Source organism: Myotis nattereri (genome assembly GCF_964212035.1).
Source record: "Myotis nattereri genome assembly, chromosome: 16".
NCBI lineage: Eukaryota > Metazoa > Chordata > Mammalia > Chiroptera > Vespertilionidae > Myotis > Myotis nattereri.
In genome coordinates, this window is record NC_138091.1 from 16,946,178 (window position 1) to 16,964,767 (window position 18,590).

The 18,590-nt window shown below is 54.8% G+C and overlaps 1 protein-coding gene across 1 annotated transcript; it reads right to left on the reverse strand.

The window, feature by feature from the left end:
• Positions 1-1,032: 1,032 nt before the first annotated feature.
• On the reverse strand, positions 1,033-18,434 carry SLC35G6 (solute carrier family 35 member G6; the record flags this gene model as incomplete). Its single annotated transcript, XM_081108913.1, is given in 8 exon segments — positions 1,033-1,131; positions 6,974-7,089; positions 7,092-7,147; positions 7,149-7,320; positions 7,323-7,528; positions 7,530-7,543; positions 7,547-7,731; positions 18,374-18,434. Coding segments are annotated over 8 exon segments (909 nt in total).
• Between the last annotated feature and the right edge of the window lie 156 nt (positions 18,435-18,590).

The window sequence follows — 18,590 nt, forward strand, 5'->3', positions numbered from 1 at the left end:
GAGAACTCCGAACTGCACTCGCTTGATGGTGCGCAGCGGGCATGCGCTGTCCCCGGAGGGGGGGCCACCCCCGTGCATCGCGGAGGCAGGCGCGCTGCGCAGGCGCAAACCTCACTACAAAAAGCCTGCGCCGCCTCCGCTTAAGAGCTCAGACCCCGTCGGGGCGGCCGCCGGGAAGGATCTTCCCTAAGTAGGGAAGAAAAGGCCGGAGGAGGGAAAGGTTGGGGGAGGGAAGGAGGCGGGGAAATAAAAAGGAGCGAAAGGAGTTTTCCTCCCTGTTTCCGGAGGTTTTTCGTTTCTCAAAAAGGAAAAAAAAGGAGGAGGGGGAAGGAAGAGGGTTCAGAGGGGGGAGAAGAAAGAGGGTAACAAATAAATAGTTAACCGGGCTCCCGAACGGCAGAGGTTACGGCAGTTTGTCTCTCCCCCTTCCGGGAGCCGCCTTCTTCTCCAACCGTCCCGGCCGCGCTCTCGGCGCTTCTGAGAAGAGAACTGAGCGAATGACGCCTTTTATAGATCCGTCCCTGCATCCCCGCCCCTTCCTTTCCCGCCCTCCCTTGCGCTCTCCAGGGCGGTCTGCGCCGGCCCGCACGGGGGCGCGCGCTCCAGTCGTTGCTCCTCCCTTCCCGGCTCCGGGGTTGAGCGACCTTTGAAATGACGGGGGGGAAGGGAAATTAAATCCCTCCACCTCCCTAAACTGCTCGCTCCCGCGCTGAGGTTTGAGGTTTGGAGGATCGAGGGTGAATATAGGCTGCTTGGAGTCTAGTTTGGAGTGTGTTTCGTCTTCAGCCCAAGTTTGTCATTAATATCCCCCCCCGCCCGCTGGAAAATGGTCTGTTCTGTGACTCGGTAATGAAGGAGGCGGGGCCGGCGGGCGTTCCCGCAGGGGGTACTGCTGGGGCCGCCCTTGGTCATGAATATGCAGTAGTCGCGCTGAATATGTATGAGTCAATCCAGACGGCCAGGCCGAGTGTTTGTCCGGAAGTAGCTATTTGCCGAGAGGCCTCCTGGGACGGGTGGGCATCTTCTGGCCGCTCACGGAGGAGCCCTGTCCGCGGCCCGAGTGCGGGATCCCCGGCCGGAGCCGCTCCGAGACCTCGGCTCAGGCCTGTCCGGAAGGAGGCTGGCCGCTGCCTGGGAGGGAGATCGCGGACCGTGACGATCCAGGAAAAGCAGATTAGCCGCGGGGCGGGACGCAAGCCCCGGGGGGTCAGGGCCTAAGCATCCGAACGTTAGGGAATCCTCTCCCTTCTAGAATATTTCAGAAAAAAGGTGGGGGAGGGGGGCTCCCACTATCCTTCCACAGCGGAGATGACACAAACTGTGCAGCCACATACAGGGTGATCCTTGTTTGATGTCAATGTCACGTCACCACCCCAAATTGGCCGGGGAGGGGGGACGGGTTGGGGTGGAGGGAGGGAGGGGGTACAGCCACTGGGAAGGCAATCTCACGCAAGGAAAACAGGCAGACGCCCTTCCCCCAGCGCAGCTGATTGCTCTGCTGGCCTCCGGACGCCCCAGCCCCTGGCCTTCTCCCTGTGCTGGGGTGCCATCTCCCCGTGACTCATGGCCCGCCTGCCTCAGCTCCTTGGATCTGCTCCTCGGACAGTATTCATTACTCTTCTCCGATCCTCTCGCCCCAGCCTGGATTCCACATGTCTTGGTCCCCAGGCTTGTGCCAGGTCTTCCAGGCAGTCCCTTTCCACCAAGTCCCGGTTCCCCTGGACCCCAAGGTCTGTCCCACACCAGTTCTCTTCCACTCACTTGTTCTCCCAGGTTTTTATTCCAGTCCCTATTTGCCCTTGCCTTTCCCCCCACCCCCAGCTCTCAAGTCAGTCTCACTCCTCCACCTGCCCTGCCCTCTCACAGCTGAGGTTCTGGGCCAGCCGTGGGCAAACTACGGCCCGTTTGAAATGAATAAAACTATTGAAAAAAAAGACCGTACCCTTTTATGTAATGATGTTTACTTTGAATTTATATTAGTTCACACAAACACTCCATCCATGCTTTTGTTCCGGCCCTCTGGTCCAGTTTAAGAACCCATTGTGGCCCTCGAGTCAAAAAGTTTGCCCACCCCTGTATCTGGGCCTTGGTGATGGCCAGCACAACCACTGCCCCAATGATGTCAGAGGTGCCACCATCTCTCTCGCATGGGCCAGTGTGGCTCACTCGGTTGGAGCGTCTCCTGTACATTAGAAGGTGGCATGCTCAATTCTCAGTCAAGGCACAAATTCAGGTTGTGGGCTCAATCCCAGTCAGGGGTGCGGGGGAGGGTGTGGAAGGCAGCCAATCAATGTTGATATTTCTCCCTCACATCCATGTCTCTTTCTCCCTCTCCCCCCTTCCTCTCTCTAAAAAAAAAAAAGTCGTGGCTTGTGTTGCTTGGTGATTAGAGCATAAGCTCACATACTGAAGGGTTTGATTCCAGTCAAGGGCACCTGAGTTGTGGGTTCACTCTCCCCTATTTGTCGATATGGCTTTTTCACATTGATGTTTCTCTCTCTCCCCCCACCCCTTTCTCTCTTCCACTCTCTCCGAAAAAGCAATGGAAAAAATATCCTTGCCCTACCCAGCATCAGCCTGCGGACTGAAGGGTCCCAGGTTCGATTCTGGTCAAGGGCACATGCCCAGATTATGGACTTGATCCCCAATAGGGGGTGTGCAAGAGGCAGCTGAGTAATGATTCTCTGTCATCATTGATGTTTCCCTCTCTCTCTCCCTCCCTCTCCCTTCCTCTCTGAAATCAATAAAAATATATTTTAAAATATATATATCCTGGGGAGAAACCAAGATGGCGGCATAGGTAAACACCTGAAATTGCTGCCTCGCACAACCACTTCAAAAATACAACTAAAAGACAAAACGGACATCATCCAGAACCACAGCAAGGCTGGCTGAGTGGAAATTCTACAACTAGAAGGAAAGAGAAAGGCACACTGAAACTTAAGAGGAGGTGCGGAAGTAAAGTGCAGAGGTACGGAGGCACGCACAGAAAGGGCTGGCAACTGAGGACACGGTTGTCTTTTTCGGTTGTCTTTTTCAATTGGGAGGGAGTCTCAAGCTCCCAACTGCTCTGAACTCCAGTTCTGGGTGAGTCTCTGGGGACCCAGACTCATACGGGGAGAAACTGGACTGTCTGGCATCAGGCGGAACTCAAGGACTGCTTTCTCTCAGAGGTGCTGGCAGCGATTACCTGGACACTGAGATGCGGGGCCTCTTAGGGCAGGACTGAGGATCAGCCATAGCTGTTTGCTCCGCCCTGTTGATTCCCTGAGACCCCACCCCACCCAAGCTGTGAGCAGAGGCTTTTGCATATGAAAGGTCTGGCCCTTTGCAATCTGAAATTTACCTAACAAACTGCAGCTGGGTCAGAGAGACCCAGAACATCCAAAAAGGCCCAAGGCCCCACAGCAGCTTGCATTGCTTCACAGCTGGACCTCATCTAGGCACCTCCAAACCCCAAACAAAGAAGAGGAATCTGCAGATCTCTCCATAGCTCCTGCTGGGTAGCCTCAGGCAGAGGCTAAATTAGCACCTCCTTAGAGATCCAAGTGCCAGTGTACCCAGTGGTCAGAGGGGGACCATCCAGATTACAACTCCTCAGATCCATAAGGGACACACTCAGGGGGCAGACTCAGTGAACACCAAAGCCCCACTGAAGCAAGTCTTGCCCCAGAAGGGTGTCTCCAGCACAGAAGTTCTCCCACTGTAGACACAGCTGATTCTCACAGCCAATTGGCCTGGAGGTCAATTCCTCCCAGTGATACCTACAACAATCAAGGCTTAACTACAACAAGACTGTGCACAAAGCCCACAAAGGGATGCACCAAGAGTGTCCACCTCAGGTAATTGGAGAGGCTGAGCCACTGGGCCCTATAGGACACTCAGCACAGAAAGCCACTCTATCAACACAGGGAAGCATAAAAAATGCGGAGACAGCCATAACCGGTTTTGCTCAGTGGATGGAGCGTTAGCCTGCAGACTGAAGGGTCCCAGGTTCGATTCCGGTCAAGGGCATGTGCCTTGGTTGTGGGCACATCCCCAGTGGGGGGGGGGGGGAGGGTATGCAGGAGGCAGCTGATCCATTTTTCTCTCTCATTGATGTTTCTCTCTATCCCTCTCCCTTCCTCTCTGTAAAAAATCAATAAAATATATTTTTAAAAAATGCGGAGACAAAGAAACAGGTCACAAATGACAGAAATGGAGGAAAGCAAACTACAGGATATAGAGTTCAAAACCACACTTATAAGGTTTTTCAAGAATATTCTAGAAACCGCCGATAAATTTAGTGAGACCCTTGAGGATATGAAAAAGGACCAACTAGAAATTAAGCATACACTGACTGAAATAAAGAATATCATACAGAGTTCCAACGGCAGACTAGAGAAGCGCAAGAATCAAGTCAAAGATTTGAAACACAAAGAAGGAAAAAACACCCAACCGGAAAAACAAAAAGAAAAAAGAATCCACAAATATGAAGATAGTGTAAGGAGCTGAGACAACTTCAAGCGTACCAACATCCAAATTATGGGGGTGCCAGAAGAAGAGAGAGCAGGATATTGAAAACCTATTTGAAGAAATATTGACAGAAAACTTCCCCTACCTGGTGAAAGAAATAGACTTACAAGTCCAGGAAGCACAGAGAATCTCAAACAAAAGGAATCCAAAGAGGCCCACACCAAGACACATCATAATTAAAATGCCAAGAGCAAAAGACAAAGAGAGAATCTTAAAAGCAAAAAAGAAAAAAGAAAAAAAGTCAGTTACCTACAAGAGAGTACTCATACGACTGTCAGCTGATTTCTCAACAGAAACTTTGCAGGCCAGAAGGGAGTGGCAAGAAATATTCAAAGTGATGAATACCAAGAACCTACAACCAAGATTACTTTATCCAGCAAAGCTATCATTCAGAATTGAAGGTCAGATGAAGAGCTTCACAGATAAGAAAAAGCTAAAGGAGTTCATCACCACCAAACCAGTATTATATGAAATGCTGGAAGGTATCCTTTAAGAAGAGGAAGAAGAAGAAAAAGGTAAAGATACAAATTATGAACAACAAATACACATCTATCAACAAGTGAATCTAAAAATCAAGTGAATAAATAATCTGATGAACAGAATAAACTGGTGAATATAATAGAATCAGGGACATAGAAAGGGAATGGACTGACTATTCTTGAGGGGGAAAGGGGTGTGGGGGGTACAGGAAGAGACTGGACAAAAATCGTGCACCTATGGATAAGGACAGTGGGGGGTGGGGTAAGGGCAGAGGGTGAGGTGGGAATCGGGTGGAGGGGAGCTATGGGGGGGGAAAGAGGAACAACTGTAATAATATGAACAATAAAAATTTAATTAAAGCCAAAACCGGTTTGGCTCAGTGGATAGAGCGTCGGCCTGCGGACTGAAAGGTCCCAGGTTCGATTCCGGTCAAGGGCATGTACCTGGGTTGCGGGCATATCCCCAGTAGGAGATGTGCAGGAGGCAGCTGATCGATGTTTCTCTCTCATCGATGTTTCTAACTCTCTATCTCTCTCTCCCTTCCACTCTGTAAAAAAAAAAAAAAAAAAAAAAATTTAATTAAAAATATATATATCCTTAGGAGAAGATTACCAACAATAAATCTACACTAATAAAAGAGAAAAATGGTAATTGGCGTACGGCGATACCGTTTTCATTGGCTAATCAGGGCTATATGCAAATTAACTGCCAACTAAGATTGGCAGTTAACTGCCAACTAAGATTGGCAGTTAACTGCCAACTAAGATTGGCAGTTAACTGCCAACAAGATGGCGGCTAATTTGCATATGTAGGCACAATGCAGGGAGGCGAAAGGGAAAGCAGGAAGAAGCCCCCTGCTACTGACAGTGATCTGAAACCCAGGGGGGAGCTAAGAGCTGGGGGGCAGGGCAAAGGCGGCCCCGGGCCGCCTTTGCCCTGCCCCCCAGCCATGATCGGAGAATCAGGTGCCTTTGCTGCCCTGGCCAGTGATAGCAGGAAGTAGGGGTGGAGCCAGCGATGGGAGCTGGGCAAGGTTGAAGCTGGCAGTCCCAGGAGCTAGGGGTCCCTTGCCTGGGCCTAAAGCGAAGCCCACGATCACGGCGCCCCCCGCTGCCACTGCAGGTCCCCGCTGCCTGGGCCGGACGCCTAGGCCAGAGGCGTTAGGCCTGGGCAGGGGCGGAGCCTGCAACCGCGGGGAGCTGGGGGTCTCCTGCCCAGGCCTGACACCTCTGCCGGAGGCCTCAGGCCTGGTCAAGGGGCCGATCCGGTGATTGGTGATCAGAGGGTGATGAGGGTCAACTCCTCTGGCTGAGGCGTCAGGCCTGGGTGGGGGGCGGAGCCGGGGATTGGGGGGATATGATGGTCCCCTTGCCCAGGCCTGAAGCCTGGGTCAGAGGCGTCAGGCTTGGGCAGGGGGTGGAGCAAGCGATCAGAGGGAGATGCGGGTCCGCTGCCCAGGCATGATTCCTGGGCCAGAGGCCTCAGGCCTGGGCGGGGGCCGGAGCCAGTGATCGGGGGGAGATGGGGGTCCCCTGTCCAAGCCTGACACCTCTGGCGGAGGCATCAGGCCTGGGCAAGGGGCCGATCAGGCGATCGGAGGGTGATGGGGGTCAACCCCTGAGGGCTCCCAGTATGTGAGAGGGGGCAGGCTGGGCTGAGGGACACTCTCCCCCCCCCCCCACCCCCACACACCCAGTGCACGAATTTCGTGCACCGGGCCCCTAGTAAATAAATAAAATAGCCCAGCCAGTGGGTGTGGCTCAGTGGTTGAGCATCGACCTATGAACCAGGCATAGTTCAATTCCTGGGCAGGGCACATGCCCAAGTTTCAGGCTCAGTCACCAGTAGGGGGTGTGCCTATTGATGATTCTCTCTCATCATTGATGTTTCTGTCTCTTCCTTTCCCTTCCTCTCTCTGAAATCAATAAAAACATATTTTTTAAAATAATAAATAAATAGAAAATAAAAGAAAAGGTGCCACAGTCTCATAGAGCACCCAATACTGCAGCATCGCGGGGGCCACCACCACCTCAGAGTGCAGGATAGTGCACACCAGGGCAGGGTGGACCTTGGTGACCGAATAGCTCACACACAGGAGACCAGAGCAAAGATCACCACTGCCCTCACACAGCTCCAGCTCAGAGGAGAGGATCAATGGGCAGCAGGGGAAAGGAGAAAGGCCTGGTACACAGCCCACCGGGTCCATCAAGCAGAACAGGAAGGCACTGTTGGTAGGCAGGAGGGGAAGCCCCAGCGATAGTGCCAGGCCGCCCAGAAAAGCGAGCACATAGCTCAGAGCCATGCAGAGGCCCTTCGTCCCCTCGGTAGTATCCCTAGTCCAGGTCCCACAATGATGATGAGTCCCACGGTGCTGCCCACTAGGCCATACCAGTCCTGGTGACTGAGACCCTGGCTCTCGAGACAGAGGGCGAGGAGAACAGAGCAGATGATGGAAAAACTTTTGTGGACGAGGACAGTGTTGCCAGCAGGCATCACCTGAGTGAGGGCATACAGGCAGGGGCCAGGCAAAGGGGAGGTGGAAGAGGCATCAACAGATGAGCAGCTCCAGCAAGGATAAGTGGGAAATCTGGTAAGACGCCTGGGAGAAGGGGCCCAGCCCGGCCACAAGCAGACTCGTGGGTGGCAGTACAGGTGCCGGGGGGAGGCTGGGCAGAGTGGAGAGCCAGCCATGATGACTGGGTGAAGTTGGCAGGTTGAAGGAGGGGTGAGTGCCAGCTTGTTAGGGAGAAAAGAGCTCAGGCATTAGGGCAGCCATAGTCCAGGGGACCTGAGACAGGGCAAATGTCAGGCTGGGGTCTAGGACCCCGTGGACTGTGGAGGGGCAGGCCGTCTTGCTGAGGAACTCGGGAGCGAGAAAGGGCCTGAAAGATGGATGAGGCAGTGCAGTGGGGTAATACGGCAGGAAGCAGGGCGTGAGTAGTCCTGGAGCACTGTCTCTCTGGGTAAGTTGTTCCTGGGAGGAGAAAAGGAAGAGCCCGCGATCCTCGGCTGGTATGAGGAAGAGGAGGTGGCCTCTGACGCTATGTGTTTATGTGATGTCACAGGTTCCAGGGACATCTGGGCACACCACGGTGAATGTCATTTGTTCCTTCTCTAGGACAGCTGGCAAGTGCTAGGGGCGGGAACGGGGAGCAGCCAGGAGCTATAAGGAAGGAGGCTAGGCCCCCTTAGCCCTCACACTCACCATCTTTCCTTGGACTTCCTCCGCTCCTCCTGGCTCAGGGCCCCTGGGACCCTTAAGAGCTCCAGCCATTGTGACCTGATGGCCGGGGTGGGGTTCTTCCCCGAACCTCCCGAGATGGGGGTGGGCCTGTTTTCTCTGTGTCCCACTCTGCTGGCTTTACATCTCTGCCTCGGTGATTCCAACGTTGTTCTGATTCTTTTTTTATTTTTTCTCTCTCTCTTTAAGACTAGCTCTGTGATGAGACTTCTTTGGTTTTAGCTTGTCATGTCTCACCTTGTTTCAGAAAGGAGCTCTGAGGGCTGGTTCCTCGGTCTCCTGGGTTTTGGATTTTTGAAGACCAGGGAGGAGCCTTGGGGACGGTCCCTCTGGAGTTGCAGGAATGGGTTTCTTCTGTGTGTGCTGTCGGTGCTGTCCGAGGAGGCCCGCACCAAGGCCTCTGCATTACGGACCAGTACATAGAATTGGATATTTCCTCTGGTGGACAAAATACCTAGCTGCGTGCTCATCTGCGCTGGTAGCCATCGATGGGCCTGTTCCCAGAGGCTGGGCATTCCTGGGCCTGGCCTGGTGCGGGTGCCCTGCATTTCTGGGGAGGGTGTGTGTGTGTGTGTGTGTGTGTGTGCTGGCTCTGTGAGTGTGTTGAACCTGGGTCTGCGGGTCCACCGAGGCCCGACTGCGAGCCGAGCCTGCCATGTTGTGGGTCTGCGCCCTAGCAGGCTGTGCGATCTCTGGGCGGAGTGCCACGCCGAGTGGAGGGCAGTGTGTGTGTGTGTGTGTTGGGGGGAGGGGGCTGTCCCTTCCTAGGAGTGGGTGGTCGTGCGCCCTGCGGGGGTGCTGCAGCCAGGCCCGCGCCCCGCCGGGTGCCCAGCCGCCCGGCGGCCCAGCTCGAGCCCTTCCTCCCCCGGGATCGGTCCGGTCCGGGCAAAGGCCGCAGGGTGCGCCGGCCCCAACCCGAGCCCGGAGCCCTGTGTCGGTGTCGGCTGCGCTACGCCGGCCTCCTCTCGGCGGCAGCGGCGCTGGGGGGGACTGTTTCCGGGGGTGGGGGTGGGGGTAGGACCGGGGTGGGGGGGGAGCCGATGATGTCAGCGGCGGCGGCGGCTGCGGGGCCGGGCCGGGGCCGGGCGCTGGGGGGGCCGGGGCCGGAGCCGGAGCCGGAGCTGGAGGCGGGCGAAACAGGAGCGGCCGGGGGCGGCCACGGTGATGAGCCGGGCCTGGCGGACGCGGCGCCATCGCAGTCAGGTGGGCCCCGGGCGAGCCGGGCAGGGCCAGGCGGACCGGAGCCAACAGCCGGGCCCCCTCCCCGCTGCCCGGTGCCGCGGGGGCCAGGGTCGCGCCCCGCGCCCGACCGCTACCCTTTGGGGTTGACCCGGGGGCTCCGGGGTCGGGGGCTGAGGCTGGCCCCGCCCCCAGGCGCGCACGGCGCTGGGAGGGGGCGACTGAGGGGCCCGGGTTCGGCGTCCGACCCAGCGGCGGCCGGGGGAGGCGCGATCGCGGGGGCCGGGGAAGGGGCGCCCTCACTCCCCATTTGAAAGGTTAATTCTGCAGCCGAATGCCCCCTCCCCTTCTGGGGCAGGTTGGGGGTAGGGTTGGGCGGGCGTGAGCCCCGGCCGGCGCTGCTAGCGGCTGGGAGGGCGATGGCGTAGGAGCCAGGCAGAGCGGGGGAGGGGTGGGCCGGTGAGCGCCCCGGAGTTAGGGTGCGCGGGGTGCGCAGGACCAGCCGGGGCCCGGAGCCGCTGCGCCGTCGGGGCGGGGTGGTGGCTGTGGGTCCCGGAGATTGCGTGTCTCCTGCGTGTTGTGCGGCCAGGTAAACCGCTCCTGCGCCCCACCGTTTGCTGGTCTGGCAGCCAGGGGTCTGGGGAGGGCCCTCCTGGGCCAGGGGGACTGGAAGCCAGGTGGTGGGGTGCCCAGGGTTGTGGGGCAGAATTACAGCAGGTGGCCCCGTGGCTTGGGGTGACAGGTCCGCGTTCCAGGCAGGATCCGGTACCTGCAGAGTTTGCTGGATGTGGGGCGTTCGGCAGGTTTATAGCAGCAAGTGTTTTCTGTTTTCGTCTGCCTCCTGCACGGATGAACTATTTATGAACTGCTGTTTTCCGCACAGCTCGCTGGTGTCAGTGCTCTGGGCGGCCGAGTGCAGGCGTCTGGTCTGCGCCTGTTTGGAGGGGCGGTTGTTTACCTTTGAGTTGGAAGGTGTCACTTCTGGGCCCCGCGTCTGTGCCGCTGAGGTGTGGCCCGTTTCTGTGCTGCTCGGTGAGGACGGCCCCGCTGCATGGGTTCCTGTGTCTGTGCGATGAGCGGGTTGCCTGGGAAGGTGGCGCACGTCTAGAACTCAGGTACCACCCATCGTGAGGGACTTGAGAAACCCTAGGGTGTGTCTCAAGTACTTGTGGAGCAGCTGGCACTGGTGTGAGGGGCTCTGGGTGGAATGTGCAGGTCGTGTTGATGGGACCGCGGGCAGCCTAGCAAGGGGACGGTTGTGTGTGCGCTGAGGGATTCTTTTGTGACATTGTTTGTGGGGAGCCTGTCCCTGCTGTTGGGCTGGGAGGCGAGCTGCTCAGAGAACACTTGTGGGGAGGGAGGTGGCGTGACAAGGGCGTGTGGGCCTCAGCCTCGAGACCAGCCGCAGCCGTGTGTGCGTGCCTGCCTTTCGTGTGTGTGAGTGGCCTTGTGGGGCTGTGTTAGGAAGAAGGCAGGGAGATAAATGTGGGGCAGAGCAAGGGCAGCAGGCAGGAGGCTTGGGTGACGTCCGGTGGCCGGGCTCGTCTTTGTGCAGGGTCTGGGCGCTGGCCTCTCGCTGGCCTGCCCAGCGTGTCAGGGTCACTGGGAGGAGAGGCCTGGCGGCTGCGAGGAAACTGAGCTTGGACAGAGTGGCTCCTTGGTCATGTTTACGTAAAGGTCGGGTGTGACTCTTGTCACTGAAATGGAAAAAAGAAACACGAAGTTTTCAGCCTCCGCCTCCTGCTTCACCCTCTCTCGGCCCCCCTTGCTGGTATCTCTGCTTTTCCATCGCTTCTGGGTCTGTGACGCCCGCTGGGCAGCTCCTGTGACTGTGGAAGGGTCTGAATTCGCTCACCTTTGGGGCCTGGGCCCTTCTGTAGTGTGTGTGTGTGTGTGTGTGTGTGTGTAGGGGGGGGGTGGTGTGTGTGTGTGTTCCGAGTGTGTACACACCACTGGGTACTGCGCCTCGCCTGGCCTGGAGGGTGGATATGCATGGGGAGCGGCAGGAAGGCACGATGGCTGGGGCCTCCTGCATGGAGGGGCTGCTGGGCGCTAAGCGAGGCCTGCACAGCAGGGGCGCCGCTGCCTGGTGGAGGAGAAGGAGGTCTAGGTAGAACTGACGGGTTCTGGCCCTCCTGCTTCTTCACTGGCACTTTCCCTGAGTGAGCCTCGGTTCCCCATCTGTAAAATGGGACTAATTGTCTGCCCTGCCTATCTCCCAACAGGGTTGTAAGCAAGTAGCATATGGGAAATGTGCCAGAAAAGTAGCTACAGTTTGGGGACTATGCCAGCAACTGTCAACCCTCTGCCAGCGCTGAGCCCCTGTTGGGGCTTGGCTCATAACAGTAGCAGTAAGCACTTATTTAGCACTTACTGTGTACCAGGCACTGTTCTCAGCTTCACATATGATCACTCATTTAGTCTTCACAGTCCCCCGTGGAGGTAGGTATTCTAATTACCTCTCCTTTTCAGATGAGACCGCTGAGGCCCACTTAGCTAGGAAGAGGGAAAGCTGGATTTGAACGCAGGCAGTCAGGTTCCAGGTCCTGTGCTCTTCTACGCTGCTTTCTGCTGCCCTTCTGCAGTTTTCTGCGGGCCTCTCTTTGCACACACTTCTCCCCAATTTCTGTCTCCCTCAGCACCTGCACCAATCCATTTCAGAAGACCCATGTGCTTAGCAACTCAGCAAGGCCGAGCCTGGGGAGTGAGCTAATATCTGCTGCTGGGTGCTGGCCATAGAAGCAAAGAGATGTGGATGAGCCAGGCGAGGGAGAGCTTGTCGTCCTGTGGGTTCGGTAGGGCCACGAGGGAGGTGGCATTTGAGTTCCATCTTAACATTTTGCAGGGCTTTGGAGAAGAGGTGGAGGAAAGGCTGCATTTCTAACAGGAGGACCAGCATAGGCAAAAGCGTGGAGGTCCAGGATGTGTCGAGGTTGTAGAGCACACGGTGCTTGAAGGGAGACGAGCACAGGCAAGATTGGAAGTAGACCCCTGAGTGCCTGGCTGAGGAATTGGAGCTTTATTCTGGAGTGAGTGGGGACCAGTGAAGGGTTCTGAGACCAAGAGTAATACCACCTGAGCTGCATTGGGGAGGTTGACCTTCAGTGAGAGGTAAGCCTGGAGGCAGGGGAATAGCTGGGAGACCATGACCTTGGACCTTGCGAGTGTTCACAAGGCCCCGAGCTAATTTGGGGGCCGGAGGTGGGTTGAAGGGAAGGCTTCCAAAGCCTTTCCCAAGTCGGGCTGCAGATTTGACCAGACTTGGGGACTGCCGGATGTGGGGAGCCAGGGAAAGGACAGTCAGACATGACACAGTTAGCATTTAGCACGTGAGACCTTGTGCGGTGATTCTGCAACCCGCTCGCTGGCCATAGGCCCTTTCGGGCAGGATCCAGCAGTATGGCAGAGGGCGAGACTCAGCACCTGGATCCACACAGGCCTGGATTTGAATTTTGCTCTGCTCCTCACAAGCTGTGTGACCTTGAACAAGGTATATCCACCTCCCTGTGAGCTTCGGTTTCCTTATTTGTCACATTGGGATAATATAAATACCCACCTCGGGTGGTCGTTTGGGGAAATCATTACATCAGGCAATGCATGTAAAGCCCTGGGGCTGTGTCAGGCCCGGTGTGAGTGCCCCAGAAGTGGTCGAGTTGCCGTCATCATCCCAGCTCCCGACCAGCCCAGTCCTGCACTGAGGATGACTTCCTTCCCAAGGGTGGACAGACTACAGGCAGACTTTGAAGAAGACAGGCTCATGCATTCACCAAATTTTTAAAAATCTCCCATTACATATCAGACACTGTTCTAAGCACTGGGGATAGCAGTGAACAAAGCAGACAAAAATCCCTCCCTCCCTCCCTCCCTGGCCAGTGTGGCTCAGTTGGCTGGGCGCAGTCCCGCACACCAAAGGGTTGCCAGTTCTATTCCCAGACAGGGCACATGCCCAGGTTGTGGGCTTGGTCCCTGGTGGGGGGCATGCAGGAGGCAGCTGAACGATGTTGCGTTCTCACATCAATGTTTCTCTCCTCTCTCTCTCTCAAAATCAATAAACTTAAAAAAAAACTCTTCTTCCCTTGGAGGTTACATTCTAGAGATAAATGAACAATATGTTTTACTAAGTGTCAAAGAGAAAAATAAAGTAGGGGAGAGTGACAGGAAGTTTGGGGAGGCAGAGGGTGGCCAGGGAAGACCTGGGGTGGGGTGGGGTGGCTTCTGAGTCTAGACTTAAAGGCGGGGGGGGGGGGGGGGGGGCGCGCGCAGCAAGGCATGAGGCTGAGAAAACATTCCAGGCAAAGGGAACAGCAGGAGGCCGAGTGTGTCTGGTGGCAGTGCTCCGATCCCCACCTCAGTCACACCTCTAAGGCCACACCGCCAGTCAAGAGTAGAGAAGCAGTAAAAACAAATAAACTAAAAACCACAGAGCCACCAAACGTACCATGAAGCCAGATTTCTGCTTCTCTTTCTTCACTTCCCCGCATCATTTTCTGGGACGACGTTCTGAGATGCTGATAAGAGTGAGCGCTTCCTGAGCATTTACTGCGTGCCAGGTGCTCTTCTAGGTTCTACCAGTTATCAGCTCACTTATTCTTCAGAATAACCACACAGAGTGGGGACTTTTCCCTTCTCACAGACAAGGAAACGGAGGTACAGGAGGTTAAGTAACTTGCCCAGAGTCATTTAGCTAGTTCTTCTCCACCTCCCACAAGCCCTCGTAGGGCAGTGGCCCGTGGTGGGGCCGCTGAACTCAGCAGAGCTGGGTTCAAACTCTGTGTGGTTAGCAGTAAGACCAGGGGCAAGTCACACTGCTACCGTGTTCTCTATACCTGAAAGTGAAGCGTGTAGAGCATTTAAAGCCTCAGTTTCCTCATCTGTGCAGTGGGGTTGATGACAGCCCCTGCCTTACTATGGTCCTTTTTGAGTGTTGAGATGCGATGATGCAGATAAAGCGCTTAGCTCTGTACTTGGGACATAATAAGTATTCCATAAATGGCAGCTACAAGTCCGTACCAGGATTATGATGTTTCTAGGTGAGCGGTCGCCAACCGGTGGTCTGGGCACCACTGGTGGTCCGTGAGGCCTGAAAGGTTGGCGACCGCCGTCCTAGGTGACCTCTAAGGGCCGGGCCGGCTTTGGACGTCTCTGGTTCTAAGAAGCCTCAATGGGCCTTGTCCAAGTCAACACGGCCACCCTCGCAGGCACCACGCCTCAGCGGGCGCCATGCGGGATGGTGGTGCCAGTGGGCCGGCCTGGCCACCCGAGTGTGTGGGGGCTGGAAGTGAACCTTTGCTTTGCTCACTGCAGGGCTGCTACTTCCTGGAGGAAGGGCCTCTCCTCTAATTTTAACATGTGGGCTGTTGCAAGAAAAACACACTATTTTTCTGTGCTCTACTCAAACACTTCTGACATCAGGTGTGTGGGTTTTCCCCTCACTGGGTGTCCTACAATTCACTTCTGACACCAACTGCCTGGAAATAGTGTCACATCCCCCCCACCCCCACCCCACCCCCCTGATTCAGATGCCAGTTGCAAATTCAGGCTTCCTGTGTTCTGACTGACCAGCTATAAACTGGGGTTGACCGTGACCCCTTCCTCAGATTTGATCATTTGCTAGAATGGCTCACAGAACTGAGGGAAATACTTCTGTTTACTGGTTATAATAAAGCATATGATAATGGAGACGAATAGACGATGGGGAGGTGTGCAGGACAGGTCTGGAAGGGTCTTGACCGCAGGAGCAGAATTCTGTCTCCGAAGAGTTGTGATGCGCCATCCTCCCAGCAGGTGGATGTGTTTGCCAACCTGGAAGCTCTACTGACCCCGCAGTTTAGGAATTTTTATGGAGCCATCATCACGTAGGCATGATCAATCATTAACTCAGTCTCCAGTCCCTCTCCGCTCCCCAGAAGTTGGGGGTGGGTGGGGCTGAAAGTTCCAAGCTTCTATCATGGCTTGGTCTTTCTGGCGACCAGCCCCTGCCCAGGAGTCCACCAGCAGTCACCTCATTAGAACAAAAAAAAAATGCTCCTGTCACCCAGGAAGTCCCCAGGGATTTAGGAGCTTGGTGTCAGGAAGCAGAATCAAAGACCAACCATTAGAACAAAAGATGCTCCTAATGCTCTTACCACTTAGGAAATTCCAAGTTTTAGAGGCTCTCTGTCATGGAGATGAAGACCAAATCTATATATTCCTAGTATATCAGAATAGCATAGCTCATAGCTGTAAACAAGCCCTTCACCTGGTTTGGCACAGTCAAGAACACAGGCGTGGGCGCCAAACTTCCTGGGATCAGGTGCCAGCCCTGCTAACTGCTCGTATATTCTTGAGTGAGCTACCTAGCACCTCTGAGCCTCAGTTGGTCATTAAAAATGGGGAAGCTGCCCTGACCGGTTTGGCTCAGTGGATAGAGCGTCGGCCTGTGGACTGAAGGGTCCCGGGTTCGATTCCGGTCAAGGGCATGTACGTTGGTTGCGGGCACATCCCCAGTGGGAGGTGTGCAGGAGGCAGCTGATCGATGTTTCTCTTTCATTGATGTTTCTAACTCTCTATCCCTCTCCCTCTCTGTAAAAAATCAATAAAATATATTTTAAAATATATATTTAAAAAATGGGGAAGTTAGCCTGGCCAGTGTGGCTCAGTGGCTGAGGGTTGGCCCATGAACCAGGAGGTCACGGTTGGATTCCATGTCAGGGCACATGCTCTGGTTGCAGGCTCCATCCCCAATAGGGGGCGTGCAGGAAGCAGCTGATCTGATGTTTCTCTTATCGATGTTTCTATCTATCCCCTCCCTTCCTCTCTCTAAAATCAATAAAAATATATTTAAAAATAAAATGGGGAAGCTAAGCTACTTTTTAGGGTAGTGAAGAGGAAGAAGTAAGTGAGGTAATGCAAGTAAAGCGTTGACCCTTGGGGGTCCCAGTGGGCCAATGGCTATCATGGGAGGGAATGCTCTCTTTCCTCACATTACAACCAGACCCACCTGCAATCCAGCAACTGACGGGCAGCACCAACCCAGGTCTGTGCCTGGCCATTGGGGCTGTTGAACTTGTGCATTCACCTCTGTTTATCACCTGCTTCTCCAGGGGAGGAGTCAGAGGAGTATTTTGGGGAATTGAAATGGACTTCGGAGGGAAGGCCTTTTAATCCAGGTAGTGTAGTTACTAAGTGGGAAGATAAGGTTTTTATGGGGTGGTGTGAATTGTGTGGGGAACTCCTGACGCAGGACATGTCAGAGAGCGTGTGACCCAGGGCATTCCGAAGGAGATCGCTCCCAGGGCAGACGAGAGGGGCCAAGAGCTCTGCTCTCAGGTCAGCAGGCCTGGCTCTGTGCACAGGCCCCACCTGTTGTTATCAGCTCTGTGTGACTTTGGCTAAGTCACTGTATGGCTCTCGAACTTAGATCTTCAACTGAAAAATGCAATCCCAAAGCCCTGGCTGTGCCCACAGGGGAGAGAGCGGCTGTGACGTGCCTTCTGTGTGGTGATTGCCACAGCTCGCCTTTGGGTTGCCTACTATTCCTTTTGGATGAGCTTCCCAGAAAGAGGTGAGATAGGAGTTGTGTCCCACCCGCTCCCGCAACCCCTATTTTATTTATTTTTTATTATTATTATTGATTTCAGAGAGGAAGGGAGAGATAGAAACATCAATGATGAGAGAGAATCATTGATTGGCTGCCTTCTGCACGCCCACTACTGGGGATGGAGCCCGCAACCCAGGCATGTGCCCTTGACTGGAATCGAACCCGGGACCCTTTAGGCTGCAAGCCGATGCTCTACCCACTGAGCCAGACCAGCTAGGGCCACAACCCCTATTTTATTTTATTTTATTTTATTTTTTTTTAAATATATTTTATTGATTTTTTACAGAGAGGAAGAGAGAGAGATAGAGAGTTAGAAACATCGATGAGAGAGAAACATCGATCAGCTGCCTCCTGCACATCTCCTACTGGGGATATGCCTGCAACCCAGGTACATGCCCTTGACCGGAATCGAACCTGGGACCTTTCAGTCTGCAGGCCGACGCTCTATCCACTGAGCCAAACCGGTTTCGGCACACAACCCCTATTTTAAAGCCAAAGTCCTAAGGGCCCTAGCTCTGAGAGTAAGGAGTGGGACCCAAGTTTCCTCACTCCTGATCTGGTGGCCTTTCCAGTCCCTTCAGAAGCTGGAGCAAGCCGGGCACTTGTGTAAGAATTGTGGTCTTTGGTGGTCCCCTGGCACCTGGGCCAGAAATCCCCTCAAAGATTTATGGGGCTGGCACCTGTGAGAGGAGGTCCTTTCCTAATTTGAATATCTAGCAGCTTGGTTCAATAAAAAGTCTCAAACAAATCCATTTTGATATGTAAATGAAGTCATTATAAAAAAGACAGTATGCAAATGTTTGACTTCCTTTGAACTTTAAGATTGGGCCAAAGGGACTTGAGAGTGATCCAACAGGCTTCCCTAGACCTAGAGCACTGCACGAAGCTGCTGTATGTTTTGAATTGGGAATATGCAAATGAGCTTGTTCCTGTGCTGATGGGGCCAGCAGAACCAGGCTGCACGACTCTGGGTGGCCTCCTAGGTCCCACTGGATGTGGCTAAGCAAATAGCCTGACAGGCCCCTGGGAGGGTCAGGGTCTGCAGAGCAGCCCGTGTCCTCTTTGACACTGAGCACTCTCCCACCCCCTAGCTCCTGGGGTGCCTCCCATTTCAGGTCTCTTACCGAGCACATGGTTTGTTCCTTCACAGAGGGAAGAGGCCTGGCCGGAGGGACTTGCTGAGCCACCCTCATTCTGCTCCATGGTGGCTGTGCTCTCAGGTGAGGCGGTGAGAGGTGTGCAGCTGGGAAAATTTGGACCTGAGGCAGCAGGCCAGCCATTTTGTCTAGCCTTGTGAGTCTTATGAAATGGTCATCAGTCCCATGGGAAAGAGGTGTCTGTTGCTTATTTTTCTAGCCTGTGACTCTGGAGGTTTTAACCTTGGACCTTCATCAAGACCTGAGGTGTCCCTGGCATCTTCCAGCCCCAGATGTCCGACATACTGGTGCTGGATGCTGGCCAGACGTGGGTGGCTAAGGTTAACCCCTGACTTCTGTGATCGGAAGTTAGTCAGCCTTCCACTAGTCTCTGACCAACAGCATTTGGCCCCCCACCCCCACCCCCAGCTCACCTCCCTGAGTTTTGAGGCCCCTGCTC